At 49.2% G+C, this 15,904-nt stretch overlaps 7 protein-coding genes across 7 annotated transcripts; 3 read left to right on the top strand and 4 right to left on the bottom strand.

The window, feature by feature from the left end:
* Positions 1-2,668: 2,668 nt before the first annotated feature.
* On the top strand, positions 2,669-4,609 carry N7489_011023 (GMC family oxidoreductase; the record flags this gene model as incomplete). Its single annotated transcript, XM_056716772.1, has 1 exon — positions 2,669-4,609. One exon carries the CDS (start codon positions 2,669-2,671, stop codon positions 4,607-4,609), a length of 1,941 nt encoding a protein of 646 aa, XP_056564394.1.
* Positions 4,610-5,493: 884 nt separating this feature from the next.
* N7489_011022 (uncharacterized protein) lies at positions 5,494-6,901 on the bottom strand (the record flags this gene model as incomplete). Its single annotated transcript, XM_056716771.1, has 2 exons — positions 5,494-6,549; positions 6,611-6,901. The coding sequence occupies 2 exons, from the start codon at positions 6,899-6,901 to the stop codon at positions 5,494-5,496; spliced, it is 1,347 nt and encodes a 448-aa protein (XP_056564393.1).
* Positions 6,902-7,769: 868 nt separating this feature from the next.
* Positions 7,770-8,665, bottom strand: N7489_011021 (SDR family NAD(P)-dependent oxidoreductase; the record flags this gene model as incomplete). Its single annotated transcript, XM_056716770.1, has 2 exons — positions 7,770-8,232; positions 8,316-8,665. The coding sequence occupies 2 exons, from the start codon at positions 8,663-8,665 to the stop codon at positions 7,770-7,772; spliced, it is 813 nt and encodes a 270-aa protein (XP_056564392.1).
* Positions 8,666-9,067: 402 nt separating this feature from the next.
* On the top strand, positions 9,068-9,981 carry N7489_011020 (uncharacterized protein; the record flags this gene model as incomplete). The annotated part of the gene is made up of 3 exons (XM_056716769.1): positions 9,068-9,131; positions 9,192-9,613; positions 9,673-9,981. 3 exons carry the CDS (start codon positions 9,068-9,070, stop codon positions 9,979-9,981), a joined length of 795 nt encoding a protein of 264 aa, XP_056564391.1.
* A 1,607-nt stretch (positions 9,982-11,588) lies between these two features.
* Positions 11,589-12,691, bottom strand: N7489_011019 (aldo/keto reductase; the record flags this gene model as incomplete). The annotated part of the gene is made up of 2 exons (XM_056716768.1): positions 11,589-12,050; positions 12,104-12,691. 2 exons carry the CDS (start codon positions 12,689-12,691, stop codon positions 11,589-11,591), a joined length of 1,050 nt encoding a protein of 349 aa, XP_056564390.1.
* A 420-nt stretch (positions 12,692-13,111) lies between these two features.
* N7489_011018 (uncharacterized protein) lies at positions 13,112-13,318 on the top strand (the record flags this gene model as incomplete). The annotated part of the gene is made up of 1 exon (XM_056716767.1): positions 13,112-13,318. The coding sequence occupies one exon, from the start codon at positions 13,112-13,114 to the stop codon at positions 13,316-13,318; it is 207 nt and encodes a 68-aa protein (XP_056564389.1).
* Positions 13,319-14,409: 1,091 nt separating this feature from the next.
* On the bottom strand, positions 14,410-15,792 carry N7489_011017 (uncharacterized protein; the record flags this gene model as incomplete). Its single annotated transcript, XM_056716766.1, has 1 exon — positions 14,410-15,792. One exon carries the CDS (start codon positions 15,790-15,792, stop codon positions 14,410-14,412), a length of 1,383 nt encoding a protein of 460 aa, XP_056564388.1.
* Between the last annotated feature and the right edge of the window lie 112 nt (positions 15,793-15,904).

Here is a 15,904-nt window from a genome sequence, read left to right as displayed (position 1 = left end):
GTTTCACCTCCTCTTTTTGAGTAGGTCTTAACCATCGTAGGTAGTTAACGGCGAAGCCAGTGGGAGAAAATATAATAAATCGATGATTATGAAAGAAAGGGGTCTATTTGCCAAGGCCTTAAGCAGGGAATTTATTGATGATCAAATAGGTGTTATTGTAGACATATCGGCCTTTATAAATACATTCGTTCCAGTTTTGAGGCAAGCTTTACGTCAACCACTTGACTAGACTATGGGTATTCATACGGTAGGAATATGCGCAGCTCCCATATCTATTTTGAGAGGCGGTCAGTCTACGAGTGACGGGATATTGTAAGGAAGGAACAAGGAGAAGGGTATGAGCTTGCGTTGGCTTCACCATAATGGCTACTAGTCAACAGCACCACGTAGAGGTCCAAGCTCGCGGCTGTTGGATCCCCTAGGACGCCCACTGCTGTCCTAGGAGACCCCGGTCTTCGTAGAAGACCGGCCGAGTTACTCTCCCTGAGAGCTAACCCGGGTTGTCGTATGATAGTCACTCTTTTAACAGCCAACCGTCGGTAGGTCGGGGTCGGGAACTGCAGACACTCGTCTAGCAGAAACTGGGTTGGGTCGGACACTGCAGACACTCGTCTCGCAGAAACTGGGTTGGGTCGGACACTGCAGACACTCGTCTCGCAGAAACTGGGTTGGGTCGGACACTGCAGACACTCGTCTCGCAGAAACTGGGTTAGGTCGGGCACTGCAGACACTCGTCTCGCGGAAACTAGGTTGGGTCGGGCACTGTCTTGCAGAAACTGGGTTAGGTCGGACACTGCAGGCACTCGTCTCGCAGAAACTGGGTTAGGTCGGGCACTGCAGACACTCGTCTAGCAGTTCTCGGTTGGCGCGAGTAGGGTGGTTGGAGGAGGGAAAATCAAGAGAAAGGGGGCGAGGGATGGGAGCCCATTATATGTCGCCTTTCCGGCTTTAGGGATTGCTACTACGCCCCATTCAGCTATGATCGAGTCCGTTTACCAATAGGGTATACAGAATATTTAACTTTCTCCTTCCCGAAGCATACTAGTACATATTGATTAACGTTAAATCAACCACTGGATTCTAGCGTTTACCATGGGAGCCGTCATCCAGAATGGATCCCCCGTATACGCTCTTTACTACTTTCACGAATGTATTCACTCAAACCTTAGATCAAGGCGACCTGGTAAATATTCTAGGCGTGAAGCTAGTACGGAGTAGTCTTCCTTCGACTTCCATATTTATGATGTAATCTACAACAATAGAATGAGCCTCAAAGTTTCATCTTCTTTCATCTTCTACAAGGTTGTCAGTTCCGGTATGTCGTGGGGTGTCTCGGCACGTCAAAACCATTGTACCATCCATGGATCATATGAATATTTGGTTATCGATATGGACAAAAAGAGACTAACAAAAACAAACACCCGCACGTCAGCGGCTTAGGAGCGCCATCCCGTTGGGCACTGAGATCTGATCACAAGTACTCTGGGGATGTAGAGAAGTGTTGGGACAAGTCCTGTAGTTGGAAGGCACCACCGTTCTCCTCGTAGACTTCTCTTCCTTTCTTCCCTCACAACCAAGTCAAAGCTCTCTTGGTGTGGGTCTCTCTTTTTTTTTTTTTTTTTTCCCTTCCTCGTTGTCGGCGGTGGTCCCGGTTCTGGATCTGGTGCCGGTCTCACTTCCAGCGTAGGCGGCGGATGCAGAAGTGCTGGCTACGGAAGGTAGGTCCCGTGATACCTCGTTGCCGCATCACCGTTTGCTGCATGAGGTCATTTTATCTATTTCCTCGGATGTCCTTTGCTGCTTTTTATAGGTGTCTCACAGACAGGAAGATTATTTCCATATCTGTCAATCATTGGCAATGTGTGTTGCACATCCCACAGTTGACGGTCGACCCTTTCTTTTCTCACAATGCTTGACCCTCATCTAGCAAGGAAGCCGCGAAGGCCCACGACAACCTAGCTGACCTCATGTTCCACGCAGCGCTGGTCTCCATCGGTCCAACCGGTGTTCCTCCAGGGTGAGATCAGTGAAATGAAGTCTGATGTGTATGGCCTAAATAACGTGTGCCATTTCTGCTGGTTCAAGTGGAGCTGCTCGGTAAGGGCCGCCCTGTCACATGTCAGGTTCCAAGGTCGCTTATGGAATGTTTGCATGATTTGCAGAAATAGGACTACCTTTACCCTTCTGGGTTATCACTCCACTCCTCTTCCTTCGGTTCCTTTTCTCGAGGATCCAAAATCTTAACTTTACTGCACAGATCTGGCGCCTAACAGATTGACCCTCCGTATTGCAGGGATTACAATGAACATCGTTTAGAAAGAATTATCCGCAATGTCTTGGCAAAGCGAACCGGCGACCATGCTGTGTGCTGGAAAGGAGAAACCCCCGAAACATGTGGATCCGTTTTGAGGATCAGCAGCGGTGTACGCAGTACGAATTAAACTATCGATGATCGTTCGGGAATTGTCCCTGGAAAAGTACTAGGCTGAGCTGTTGGCGCAGAGATCGCCATGAGCTAGCCGCGGCACGCTGGCCAAGTCTTCAACGGCTTTTGGTAAAAATGGAGAACAGTGCAAACGATCCCCGGTGTTCAGGGGGAAAACCATGCATAAAAGCCGGGATCATCTCTCTTGGAAGGCCAACTCACTCATAGTCATTCTTTGTCAATATGATTCTCTCTTATATCTTTGGCCTGCTGGTCGCCACGTCCGGCCTGGCCAAGGCCGTTAACATCACTGGTTACGAATATGTTGTTGTCGGTTCTGGTGCTGGCGGTGGCCCTCTGGCTGCTCGTCTTGCTTTGGCCGGTCACAAGACACTGCTCCTTGAGGCCGGTGATGATCAGGGTGAAAACTACAACTACACCATCCCTGCTTACTCCGCCAGAGCCTCCGAAGACGAGAAGCTTGCGTGGAACTTTTTTGTTCGCCACTACGAAGATGACGAGCGCCAGGCTCGTGATTGGAAGGCGAGCTACGACACTCCTGATGGCGGGATATACACCGGCCTGAACCCTCCCGAGGGCTCGACCTTGAAGGGAACCCTCTACCCCCGTACAGGTACCCTCGGTGGTTGCACTGCCCACAACGCCTTGATTGCAGTATACCCCCACCAGTCCGACTTCGAATACATTGAGACCATCACCGGCGATAACTCTTGGACACCCGACAACATGCGCAAGTACTACGCTAAGCTGGAGAACAACGGTTACTCGCTTCCCGCGGTCAAGGGCCACGGTTACGACGGCTGGCTGTCCACCGAGACCGCGCCTCTTAGTATTGTCTTGAAGGATACTCAGCTGCTGAGCATGCTCACCGGTGGTGCTTTTGCGCTCGGTAACTTGACCGATCACCTTATGAACATTGGCACTCTGCTACTTGGCGATGCCAATGCTGATAAGAAGAGCCGTGACACCGAGCCCGGGTACTACCAGATTCCCATTGCCACCGACGACGCCCACCGTAATGGTCCTCGCGAATTCATCATTGCTGTTCGCGATGCTAAGAACGACGATGGCTCTAAGAAGTACCCTCTTGACGTTCGCATGAACACCCACGTCACTAAGGTGACCTTTGACGAGACTGAAAACCCACCCCGCGCCACCGGTGTGGAGTTCCTCGAGGGCGAGCATCTCTACAAGGCTAGCCCTATGTCCAAATCTGCTCTTCCCGGTACTCCCGGTTCCGCCAGCGCTTCTCGTGAAGTCATCGTTTCCGGTGGAGTATACAACTCTCCCCAGATCCTCAAGCTGAGTGGTGTCGGACCTGCCGAGGAACTTAAGAAGTTCGGTATCAAGGTCATCAAGGATCTCCCGGGTGTCGGCACCAACCTTCAGGACCACTATGAGATCTCCGTCCAGGGCAAGATCGAGGAGGATTTCTCCTGCTTGGACAAGTGCACCTTCAGCATTCGCGGCCAGGATGACCCTTGTATCGATGATTGGGAGTCTCCTATCCTTGGCGACCGTGGTATCTACTCATCCCCCGGTCTCGCCGCCACTATGCTATACAAAAGTTCCACCGCCGGCGATGACTTTGACATTTTCGAATTCGGTGGCCCTGTCAACTTCCGTGGTTACTTCCCCGACTACAGCATCAACGCGACTGACGAGCACAACTGGTTCACCTGGGCTATTCTCAAGGCTCACCCCCGCAACACCGCTGGTACCGTCCTTCTTCAGTCCGCTGACCCCCTCGACATGCCTGAGATTACCTTCAACTACTTCGACACCGGTGTCGGTGACTACGATGCTGATCTCACTGCTTTGTACGAAGCCATCGAGCTCGGCCGTGACGCCTTCAAGCGCCAGCTCGTCAATATCACTGAGGTTCTCCCCGGCGCTGATGTTCAATCTGAGGAAGATATCAAGGATTATGTCAAGGATGGCGCTTGGGGCCACCATGCCTCCTGCACTTGTCCCATTGGTGCTGATGGTGACCCAAGAGCTGTCTTGGACTCCAAGTTCCGTGTCCGCGGTGTCTCTGGTCTTCGTGTCGTTGATGCTTCCGTTTACCCCAAGATCCCCGGTACTTTCACCGCTGTGTCTACTTACATGGTCGCCGAGAAGGCTGCTGATGATATTCTGACCGAGCTCAAGGCCAGTTCTTAATTGATTGGATATGCTTATACACGAAATTTAGAGGGTTGGTTCTTGTGGATGGAAATGTGTTTGGTGTTATCGTTGTGAAGCCATTCATTATTATGTATTAATAAATCGTCTATGAAATAGAAGCATCTTGTATATAATTCTGCTAGATCAGTTCGCATTTCTTTACTCTCTCTGCCTAGCTTGCTGGAGGATTGACCCACTCAAAATTTATATGATGTCTATTACTGAAACTGAAGAGACCACGCTACCTATGGGTTATAGGCACGTTAAGGCTAGTGTTACCAAGGTAGTTTTACAAGAGTTGTTAATAATCCGGAAATTCGAGCGACGAAGCAGCTGATCAGGTTCCATAACTCAGTTGGTTAGAACCACGTTTATTTTTTGTTTTTTCCTTTTAGGCCTTAGGTCTCCCCAAATACATAGGCGTCTGTTACGTTAGACCTAAGCCACTGATGTTCAACAGTTGAATCCAAGCATTACTATTTCTAGAATAATGGCAACTCTGTTGGGAATCGTCCTAGACAATCAATCTCTAAACCCGCTATCCCCGCCCTCCTGTCAAAGGGCTCTCCAGCGACAGGGGAGAGACGTTATCACAGTCGTATCGTTTCTTTAGCAAGCGATCGCCCTGAGGAAATACCCGGCTGAAGAAATTGGGCATCTTGCGAGTCGTGATACTCTGTATAGTCGTCCTTTCACCGAAATAGAGTGAGAAGGAATCTTCAATAGTTGGCCAAGTTAGTTGACAATTATTATTCGAGTCAAGTCCGTGGTATTATTCATTGTACACGCGAAGAACACATATTTTTTCGCCCCAGTAATTAATTAAAATTCCACTAAAAGGTAGAGGAGGGCGTATATTAGCCATAGTCGGTTGACAGGGTTCACAACCACTTCATACGTCTCGCAATATAGCTTCCACCACCCACAACGCCTGTAACTCCCGTAAAAGCAATCAAGGATCCATATCCACTCCCATATCCATACCCCGCGTCCCCCTTCCATGGCATCCCATCAATAAGAGCCTCACTAAGGGGTCCCGAAACCAAGTTCCCGACTCCTCTTCCGGCCGCAAGTGAGGCAAAGACCATGCTGGATTCAGCGGAGGGCTTTTTGCGGACTACCTCGCGCATAATGCCGGGCCAGGTGCTGGTGTATGAGCCTGCAAAGAGACCGTATACGATTGAGAAGACGAACAGGGGAGCAAGGGACATCGAAAAGCCCCAGATCAGGAAGACACCAATAGAGGATCCTACAGTTGAAACCAGGATGCAGAGCGTCACATCGAGTTTGTCGATGATGGCGCCCATAAGCACGCAGCCGACCACGGAGGCCAAGTTGAAGAGGATAACAGTCAAGGCTTGGAGGGAGGTTGAGGCACCGATCATGCCTGCGTAAGTCGGGAGGTAGATAGATGGCAAGAAAAACCCGAGGGCCTCGACAGTATTGCAAAACTCGAAGAGGGCAAAGGTGGACGTAAACATGAACCGGAAGTTCGGGGGTGGCGGACTGGGTCGGTTATCTGCGATCGGCACGCGCGGTTTGACGAAATAGACCAGCGGCGCGGTAAGAATAAACAACACGACTGCAAAGGCACGCAAGGTAACCCGGAATCCATATCTGCCCAGCAGCTGTTCCATGACGATAGGGAGGACGACACCGCCAATTCCGGTGCCAGCCCACATGACACCGAAAGCGAGGCCCTTTCGTCGGTCGAACCACTCTTCCATTAGAAGGATGCAGGGGGCGTAGGCGATGCTGCCACCGAGTGCATAGAAGATGCCTTGGGTTACGATAAGGTGGTTGGTGTTTGTGGCAAGGGAGCTCAAGCCGAGAGCGGCGCACATTAATAGCACACCTAGACCGCAGCCGAAGCGTTGATATTTGGGCCATTGTCTGTAGGCAGCGAAGACAAGTGGGAGGTCGAGATACATAATCCCCTGGCGTATAAAGGTTAGCTCGGGCTCGGGTTGGGTCGGAAGATGGAATATTCAATTTTACCATAGCGCAAGTTCCGACAACAGCGATATTACCGGAGTCCTTGAATTGGGGGATTTCGCCATAGTACGCTTGGAACACACCGTAGGTGAATGCGAATCCCCAGACGAGAGCCTCCATAACGAAGCACGCAGCGAGGAACAGCCAGGCATTCATTCCGCCGTCGATGGGCGGTAGTTGCGCATCATTTTGAGTATTTGATGAATCGATATCACCAATCGTCCCGGCTAAGTTAGTTTGGACCGCTTTTTCAGTCTCGTTTGCCGCTGAGTATGATCCCATTGCTTCCTCCATTTCAGAGCTAGGGCCGACGATGACCAAAGAAGGAACAGGTAGGGAAATATTCCCTCCGTAGAAGTGAAGAAGTCTTTGTAAATTGTCCAAAGGTTAGCGAACCCAATAATCCTTAACTCACGATGAACACATGTTATAGCAAGGTTTCAGGACAATTCAAGAAAGATAAGCTGCCAAGCCACACGGAGAAATCAACCACAGGGCGTAGAAAGGATCCGCTGGTCCAATCAGCGTTAAGTGGGTACCTTGGAAGGCGCTAATATGCCAACCTTGAAAGATAGGTATCCACTCGGGATTATTAACCATGGAAGACACCCGTCGATCCGTGGACTCGGTTGTAGAAATTTATGGTTTTTGACCGGCAGTATATTATATAATCAAGGGTTGTATGGATGGTATTTTGCCAGGAGAACATTTCTATGAAATTAGTATGTGTATTTTATTAGATAACTATAGAAATTGATAAATTTTATGACTACTTATCGAACCTCGTGGTTCTTTTAATACAGGAACTATTATTTACTAGAATTTGTACTGAGGGAATAGTAAATTGGCGGTGTAGAAGGCGGTCAAAAGTTAATATTGGAAAAATACGATATGGCGCACTGGCGGCGATCTAGTGCCTCGTTCCTATCCTTATGGCCGTTCCGTATAACTCTTTGAAGAGAAACAACGAAGGGAAATGAATCTAAACCTAGACGAATTTTATTAAAACAGAACACGAGTGAAACCCCACTGGAATTTTTTTTTACCACACTACAAGACCGCCGAGCACTGTGACTGACCAACATTCTTGATCAAACTCCAATTCAGTTTGTCGATCTATTCCATACCAATTGAAATCTGAGCAACACCAAATTCACTATAGTTACTGCAATTTACTGTACATTCCACCATCTGCTAGCAGCCCTGTTGCGTTCACATAACGGCTCATCTCCTCACAAGCCAAGAAAAGCGCCGGACCAGCCATATCATTCGGGTCTCCAATTCGACCGAGAGGAATACGCTCTTCAAGGGCGGCCATCTTCGTAGGGTTCTTCATGTCGTGGGCGGCTAGCGAGGTTCCAATGGTACCGGGCATCAAGGCATTGCACCGAATCTTATCTTTGCCAAGGGCGATAGCCATAGACTGCATCATAGAGAGAATAGCAGCTTTGGTAGGAGTGTAGTGGGTTTGGAATCCACCACCGAGCAGAGCGCTAACGGAGGAAACGCCGATGATGGAACCACCGTGCCCTTGTTTCACCATTTGGCGAGCGGCGGCTTGGCAGGAGTAGAAGGTGCCTTTAACGTTGACATCGACGCTGTGATCCAAAAGAGATGGTTCAATACTAGGTTCATTAGCCACTGGCCTCTGGTGGGCTGGAGAAGAACCCAAATAGCATGTGATCCTATCGTCCAGACATTAACTCACTTCAAGAGCTCTGCCGGTTTGAATACGCCAGCATTGGCGACAAAAATGTCTAGCTTCCCCCATTGCGAGACAGCCTCTTGAATTAGACTGGTGCTTGTCTCTGGTTTGGTCACGTCGCCGGCAAGCTCAAGGATCTTGCCCGCCTTGATGCCCGTGTCCTCGATTGCCTTGACCTCCTCGAGGAGACTGTGGCGGAGGCCTTCATCCTTGTCTAGTCCCAAATGGTTCACAGCGACATTACATCCTTGACTAATGTATGCCAGCACGATCGCACGACCGATTCCAGTGGTGCCACCGGTGACGGCGGCGGTCTTGCCTTTGAGCAGGTTCCAGGCAGGTAGCGCAGCCATTGTGCAAAGAGAGTGGGAGTAAAGGGTGGGAGAACTCGAACACCGATAGAGAAAGAAGAACCAAGTGTATTACGTATTGCGTGATAGGAAATTGCCCAGGTGTGTTACTTGTTATGTCTGAATCTGAGCTTAGGGTACGCGCTTCGCGGGGACCGGGACCGGAGTGGAGTAGGCTCCGTCTCGAGGCACCAAGGCACTTTACCACATGTTTCCCCAACACCGTCTCGGACCATCGCCGACGTGAGGGGAGCTATGATGACATGTTTTCCTTGCACAAGACCTTGTTCGAGTATTTCTACCCTTCGAAAGGAAGTATAAAAAGGACAGGCCGTGTCATGAATTTTTCCCCAAGTCAATAATCCGCCTCTCCCTTACACCGCGATTCTTTTCACACCATCCACTATGACCGCCACCGAAAACCCCGTCCCTCACACTCAGGTCGCTCTGAGTGGAAAGGTGATTGCTAGTATGTGTCCTACAAGCTAGACAATCCAAAACATAGTTAGCTAATATCAGATTGCTTTAGTTACTGGTGCTAACCGCGGAATCGGTTTGGGTATTGCTGAGTGCTGCCTTGATAATGGCGCGGATAAAGTCTACTCGATCGACATTGGTGAGACTGGGGATGACTTTGCCGCCTTATCTAAAAAATATCCCGGCAAGCTCTTTGCTGTTACTGCCAATGTGACCGAAGAGGCCACTATTACCGCCGCGGTCGATAAGATCATCGAGGAGGCTGGTGGTCTACACGGAATGGTGGTTAACGCCGGACGTACCCATCATAAGGCTGCCCTCGACTTTACTAAAGAGGATATCGAGACTCTGTTCAATGTCAACCTTTTCGGTGCTTTCTATACTGCGCGTGCCGCTGCGCGCGCATTTATCAAGCAGGGAGTAAAAGGCTCCGTGGTCTTCACAGCATCAATGGCTTCTTACCGCCCTAATAAGGTTTGTATCTATCTATCTATCTTAACTTTCACGCGACTAGTACTAATAATACCTCCTAGCGTGTTCCGTCCGCTCCCTACGGTGCTTCGAAGGCCGGTATCCGTAACATGACCCATACCCTAGCGATGGAATGGGCACAGTACGGCATCCGTGTTAATAGCGTATCCCCTGGCCTAGTCAAGACCGCTATGACATACTGGGTACCTCAACAACCGGACTGGGAGCAGCAGCTTAAGTACTATGGCGGCTTCCCTCGCTTGGCAGAAGTCCAGGAGCTCGGCGGTGCCTACGTGTATCTCTTGAGCGACGCCGCCAGCTACACTACCTCTATTGACATCCCAGTGAACGGAGTGATTGGCAGTAAGTGATTACAATACCAACTCTAGTTATTTTAAAGAGACTAACCTTGGTAGTCTGCTAAACGGGGTTGGAAAGGTTTGGCGACAAGGACAGCGCTAGACGTGAATAGATTCTTTTACTTCGTACATATCTATCTACATTTTGTTGAGGAATAAACCCCCTTCAATACATATTTTCTTCAGGAGACTATTCGGTATTATTGTACAAACCAAAGCTACTAGACACGTGCACGCCCTGACGACTTCTCAAGCAAAACACAGCATTGACTGAGATGACCTCATCCTTCGTTGCTCTTGTCAGAGGAATGACTGATATAAAGATGTGTGTAAGGGTGATGGATTGACCCTATAGGGGAAGTATACTATCTAGGCTATGAACAGTCCTTCATTACATAATGATTGGTCTACATTCATCATCATAAGATAATAGGTTGATAAAGGATATGGATATGCTTGATCAACTTGTACTTGTAGCTTTACAAAGGGCACAACACAATTTAGGAATAAGCATATATATTGAGTAGTAGTCCAATTGAAGCCTGCCCTTAATGTGTGAGATGGAAATATTAGACCCAGACTAACCTCATCCACAGTACAATGCATCCAAGGCAGGTGTTTTGCAGCTGGCAAAGTCACTCGCAGTCGAGTGGGTGGATTTCTGTCGAGTCAATGCTGTCTCTCCCGGCTACGTTCAAACAAAAATCATGGAATATGCACCCCAAGAGATGCTTGACAAATGGCTAACGCAAATTCCCGCCCGCCAATTTGCTTCTTCTTATGAGCTGAAGGGAGTAAGAAGCGATGACAAGCTACTTCATTTGGCAGTGAGCTAACTTGACTTAATCTAGGTTTACCTATTTTGCGCATCAGATGCCTCTAGCTACATGACGGGATCAAATCTGGTGATCGACGGCGGGTTTACTCTCCCCTAAACAAAGAAGGGCATCTTGGATTAAAGTAGAAAGCTTCAAAATGATAGACAAGCAAGCTATTAAAGCAATTTCTGGCTTTTACGCTGATAATATCTTTGCGCCTGGGTGCCAAATCCACGTATGACTTTTAGGGCTTCTTTAATCACAAAGGAAAAATGTAGCTACCAATGAACATGCTTAGGGCTATTTGACACTCAATGTAGGACATCAATACTAGCGCTTTAGAGATTCGCTTATATCACCCAGTACGCTCTTGTAGTATCGGGGACCGCTCTGCGCGATCTCATTTCAAGCCCCTTGAGGGACTCCCCTTGTCAAAGTTCCCCTTCCGATAATGACCCCACGACTGCTGGGCCTTCGGAGACAGGTTAAGAGGACGAGTCGCTACTTGGTGTCCCTTCCTTTTTCAGTGGGAACGATGCCAGAGGCGCAGGTAAGGAGGCTGGCCGGTTTCCAGAAAGCGGGCGGACTTGCGTACCTGTTTGTAGTCGGACAACGTGGTTGCCAGATTCTGAGGAACCATCATCCTGTCAGATGTCGTGTCGGGGATCGTTGTATCGGCCGGACTGTACAATTAGATGGTGGACGGCCTCCGAAGATTGAATAAGACTTAGTTAGAGCTTTGAGTAGACGAAAAATAAAAGTTCCAAATTTGGTCAGGTATAGTCTTGTAGCAAATTATCTCTAATGGGTTCGTCCCTTCACAGTGCCGTCAATGCCTTCCAAATCACGATACAGACGCCACTCGTAGTCCAAACTGGGATCATTGAAGCGAGCCTTCGCATCCAAAGTCGCGATTTTAGCCATATCCTCAGGCTGCAACTCGAAGTCAGCCTCAAGATTCTGCTCAATCTGCCAATCGACGACACTTTTAGGGATGACTGAGCGACCCCTGTTGATGCCCCAAGCAAGTACCACCTGCACAGGGCTCTTTCCATATTTCTCGCTGATCTCCTTCAGGATAGGCTGGTCAATAACCCGGATCATGTGAGCAATCTCCTTGGACCATCCGGTCTGTCGGTAGAAATCGTTCATGTTACCCAAAGGGCTAAACTGAACGACGTGGATTCCCTGCGACTTCAGCCACTCATTGAACACCTTTTGCTGTAAATAGGGGTGGACTTCCATTTGATGAACGGCAGGAACCTGGCAAAAGAATTAGTGAACTTCAATTTTGCGATCGCGCGTGAATCACATACTGTGCCAGTCTCCTCGAGCAAAGTCTCAATCTCACGTTTACTGAAGTTCGAAACACCAATGGCCTTGATCTTGCCAGTCTTGACCACTTCCTCCATTGCCCTCCATGTTTGCACAAAGTTTGTCTCGCCCGGGATCATCCTGCCTTCAGCGTCCCGAGGGAACCGATTGGGGCCGCGCTTGAAGGTGCAGGGATAGTGCATCAACAGGAGGTCCACGTATGGGGTGTCCAGGTCACGCAAGGAGTCATCCACAGCGCGCTCCACGTCGTCGGGATGGTAGTCATTACACCACAGCTTTGTGCCGATGAAAATGTCTTCGCGGGGAATACCGCTCTTCTTGATTCCCTTTCCAACTTGCTCTTCAACGTTGTAGACACGGGCTGTATCGATCAGTCGCATGCCCTTCCGCAACGCTAGGCTGACAGTGCCTTCCTGAGAATCCGGGTCTTGGAATGTACCGAACCCTAACGCGGGGATCTTCGCACCGGTGTTGAGGGTGTAGGAAGTTGCGCGGGTGGCGATGCTGCGTGCGCCAAACATGGGCAGAGCTAAGCGGAAAGTCTTTCCAAACACCGCAGCTCGGGCCATTCTGGTCGAAACAAAAGGATTCATTGTTCAAGAATCTGATTGTGTACTGATTCTTGGAGTTACCGAGATGAGTTTGTCGGCTGACTTGGTTTCAACAAGAGGGGAATTGGTAAGTTAGTCCGTGTCTTGGGACGAGTGACATAGTAAGCAGTCCTTACCAGGACCACGATATTTCCGTGAGGTTTAAATGTACCGCGTCAAAAAGGGGAGAACCCAATCCCGAACGGACCGCACGACCTCCAAGTGGGGAAAGATGGGCGCTGGCAAGGGTCCCGTGTCGGCGGCCTTGGAGACGAACCCGAGACGGGGGCTCAGCGCATCCCGAAGACTGATATCGGCTAGTGCTTTTCCCGAAGACACATCTAGGTTCAAATTAGACGGCCTGCGTCCTCGTCTCGCTGTTCCTACATCATTCCCAAGATGGTCGGAAAGTGGCTGGTGCATCACGACCCAGAGCACTACGCGCATGAGAACTACGGCAAATGTGCAGAGCACCCCCTCAGCGGTGCACCATTTGAGAACACAAACGCCGTCCCTGGCTATAAGTACAAGCCGTGGACTGTCCAGGAGCTCCTGGACGCTTCAGAGACTGGAAGGCCTGTTCAAGATGAAGGTGACTGGTCCTAAATAGGAAGTGGGTTACTCACAGTGAGTCACCTATATGCTATAATCGTGTTCAACCCGATTCTAAATGATTTCTGTTCTATAATTCTCTTTCATATGGAATCTGATACATACGACCATAGGGTGTGGAAAATAGGGCTTCCCGTCCGCTCAGCCGTACTCAAGCCACACGCCGGTGAGTTAGTAGTTGGGTGGGTGACCACCAGCGAATCCTCACTGTTGTATGTTTTTATTTGATTTTTATTCTTTTATCTTATACTTGCCTACCGATAACTAGTTAACTATAACAATATTAAACTCGGCTTTGACTTCATATTGATATATATAGGATACGTTTGTCGCTATATAGACTAAGCATTTGCCTACTTAGGTAGTTAGTCTCGTTTATCCTTCCCGGAAGCTTTATATATAGCCTCCTTTCTATGGATATATTATCACGCTTTTTTCCCTCCTTTATCTCCCTAGTAGTATATAGCCTTAGTATTTCACTACCTGAATAGCTGTACGTACTCTATTACTCTATCCTACGTGAGCACTACCACATACGACCATAGGGTGTGGAAAACAGGGCTTCCCGTCCGCTCAGCCGTACTTAAGCCACACGCCGGTGAGTTAGTAGTTGGGTGGGTGACCACCAGCGAATCCTCACTGTTGTATGTTTTTTTTTTTTTTGTTTGCATCTCTCAGCGGCACTCTGGGGTGAGTGTGGGTGATATGGGTGAGAAGTCTTGAGACTGGGGTGAGAGAGGTGTGAACGGCGTGACAATCCTCACCCTTGAGGTGATGTATTTGCCTCCTTATTCGCCTGGCTTGAACCCCATCGAGTAATTTTTCTCCGAACTCAAATCTTTTATTCGGAGGTACTGGGGATACTACCAAGACAATCCCGAACAGGGCTTTCATATTTTTCTGGGGTGGTGTGTTGAACGAGTTCGAGCAAGAGCAAAGTGCGAGGGGACACTTCAGGAATGCCGGTGTCCACGTCGATGAACAGTGAAACTTGAGGAAGACTCCCCTCCCCTTCAGTTTATTTAGTTGTCTTGCGGATCAAAATAAACAGGAATAGACATGAACAATTGATCTAACAGACTAGATCATTCATCAAGAACAACCACCCCCAGCCGCCGAGCAGCCGTATTCATGTCTACGACCCGGGAAACGATCGTATCATCAGATGAAGTGTCCGGATCCTCAGACTCGTCCGAGTCCGTCATGTAGAAGTACACCCCAGCCTCCGAGACAAACTTTGCACGGTCAAGAACAACCGTGAACATGCGAAATCCGCTACCGTCGTGTGCCCCCTGTGAGCTTTTAATATATTGGTCGGGTCCTTGAGGAGTAAAACGTTTTGCTGCTAGGGGTTGACTATCGCCTGTTGTGATATTGTGTAGGGCGCCAATAGAAAAGGGATTTTCTCGGTTCTCTTCATTTTTCTGGGATAGAATCTCAAGAACTTCGTTCTGGGCGGGCCTGATGGCCGACCAGGAATTGCACTTTGGAATGAAGAATTTGAGAGTGAGAGTTTTGTTGGCCGGGAGGTTGGAGAACATTGACGCCGTAAAGAGGCGCGCTGTACTTTCTAAGATAGAGGAACCTTCTGCGTCGCGTATGTGGCTGAGAAAGGCCGCATGGACAATGTATTGAATATCAGGGGTTTCGCCCTTAGGGGTATTAGTGACTGTCACGATGTTGGCTTCCTGAGAAATATAGAATGCCGGATCAAGAGAGAAGCCGCCAACTGAGGTTTCGTGGCCTAGCTGGTCACGAATCTGTTCTTCTGTCGGTATATCCTGGCAAGGAGGCTCGCCCTCATCAATACCTAAGGCGTCTCGCTCCGGATAGCGAGGGACATTATTGAAGATATCGAGAATCATTAACTGGCCTATATAGATCTGGTCTATAAGGCGCTCAATAACGAATTCAAATGCCTCTGAAGGGAGTTTCTCTTGGCCCTCACGCAAATGCTGCGCCACGTCAGCCTTAGTGCACGTGCTAGAAAATGTACGATTGAAATAGAGAAAGTCTGGGCCTTCGCCTATCTCCTCAGCCTCCTCCGAGTCCTGCATATTGCCCACTCGATAACTATGCGACCGCAGTAGGACACAAAATCCAACATTCGAGGATGAATATAGACGATTGAATCTTGGAATCAGTGGGAGGGGATTCTCGACCCCTGACTGATGTTGCTGCTTGCGACGGGCGATTTCAATGCGATTATGCTCAATACAGGCAAAGCCATCGGGCGGGCGGTATGAATAAATCTCGAACAAAGGCTTGACTTCATCATTCCAGAACATCTGCATGAGGTAGTCTCGGAGCTCGTGGTGGTCGTCGTCCAGGGGAACAAGGCTGTAGACCTGAAAAGCAACTAGTTCACTGGGCTCTGGCTCGTATTCTGAGTTTACGTACTGCTCGAGCACGACAGGATGACCCAGATGGTCAGGGTAAGTGCGCACTTGTTTCCAAGACCTAGACATGGCGACTGGTCTTTGGGGGGTAAATAACAGCTACCCGATTGTGGCTTAACCTGCTGGGGCCAGGGAACGACGGGCTTAAATGGACCTGGAGGGGAGAGGGGTTATATAAGCA

Source organism: Penicillium chrysogenum (genome assembly GCF_028827035.1).
Source record: "Penicillium chrysogenum strain IBT 35668 chromosome Unknown utg000005l_segment0_segment0, whole genome shotgun sequence".
NCBI classification, from domain to species: Eukaryota; Fungi; Ascomycota; class Eurotiomycetes; order Eurotiales; family Aspergillaceae; genus Penicillium; species Penicillium chrysogenum.
The sequence above is the reverse complement of the archived record's forward strand: the minus strand, read 5'-3'. Positions and strand labels throughout refer to the sequence as shown.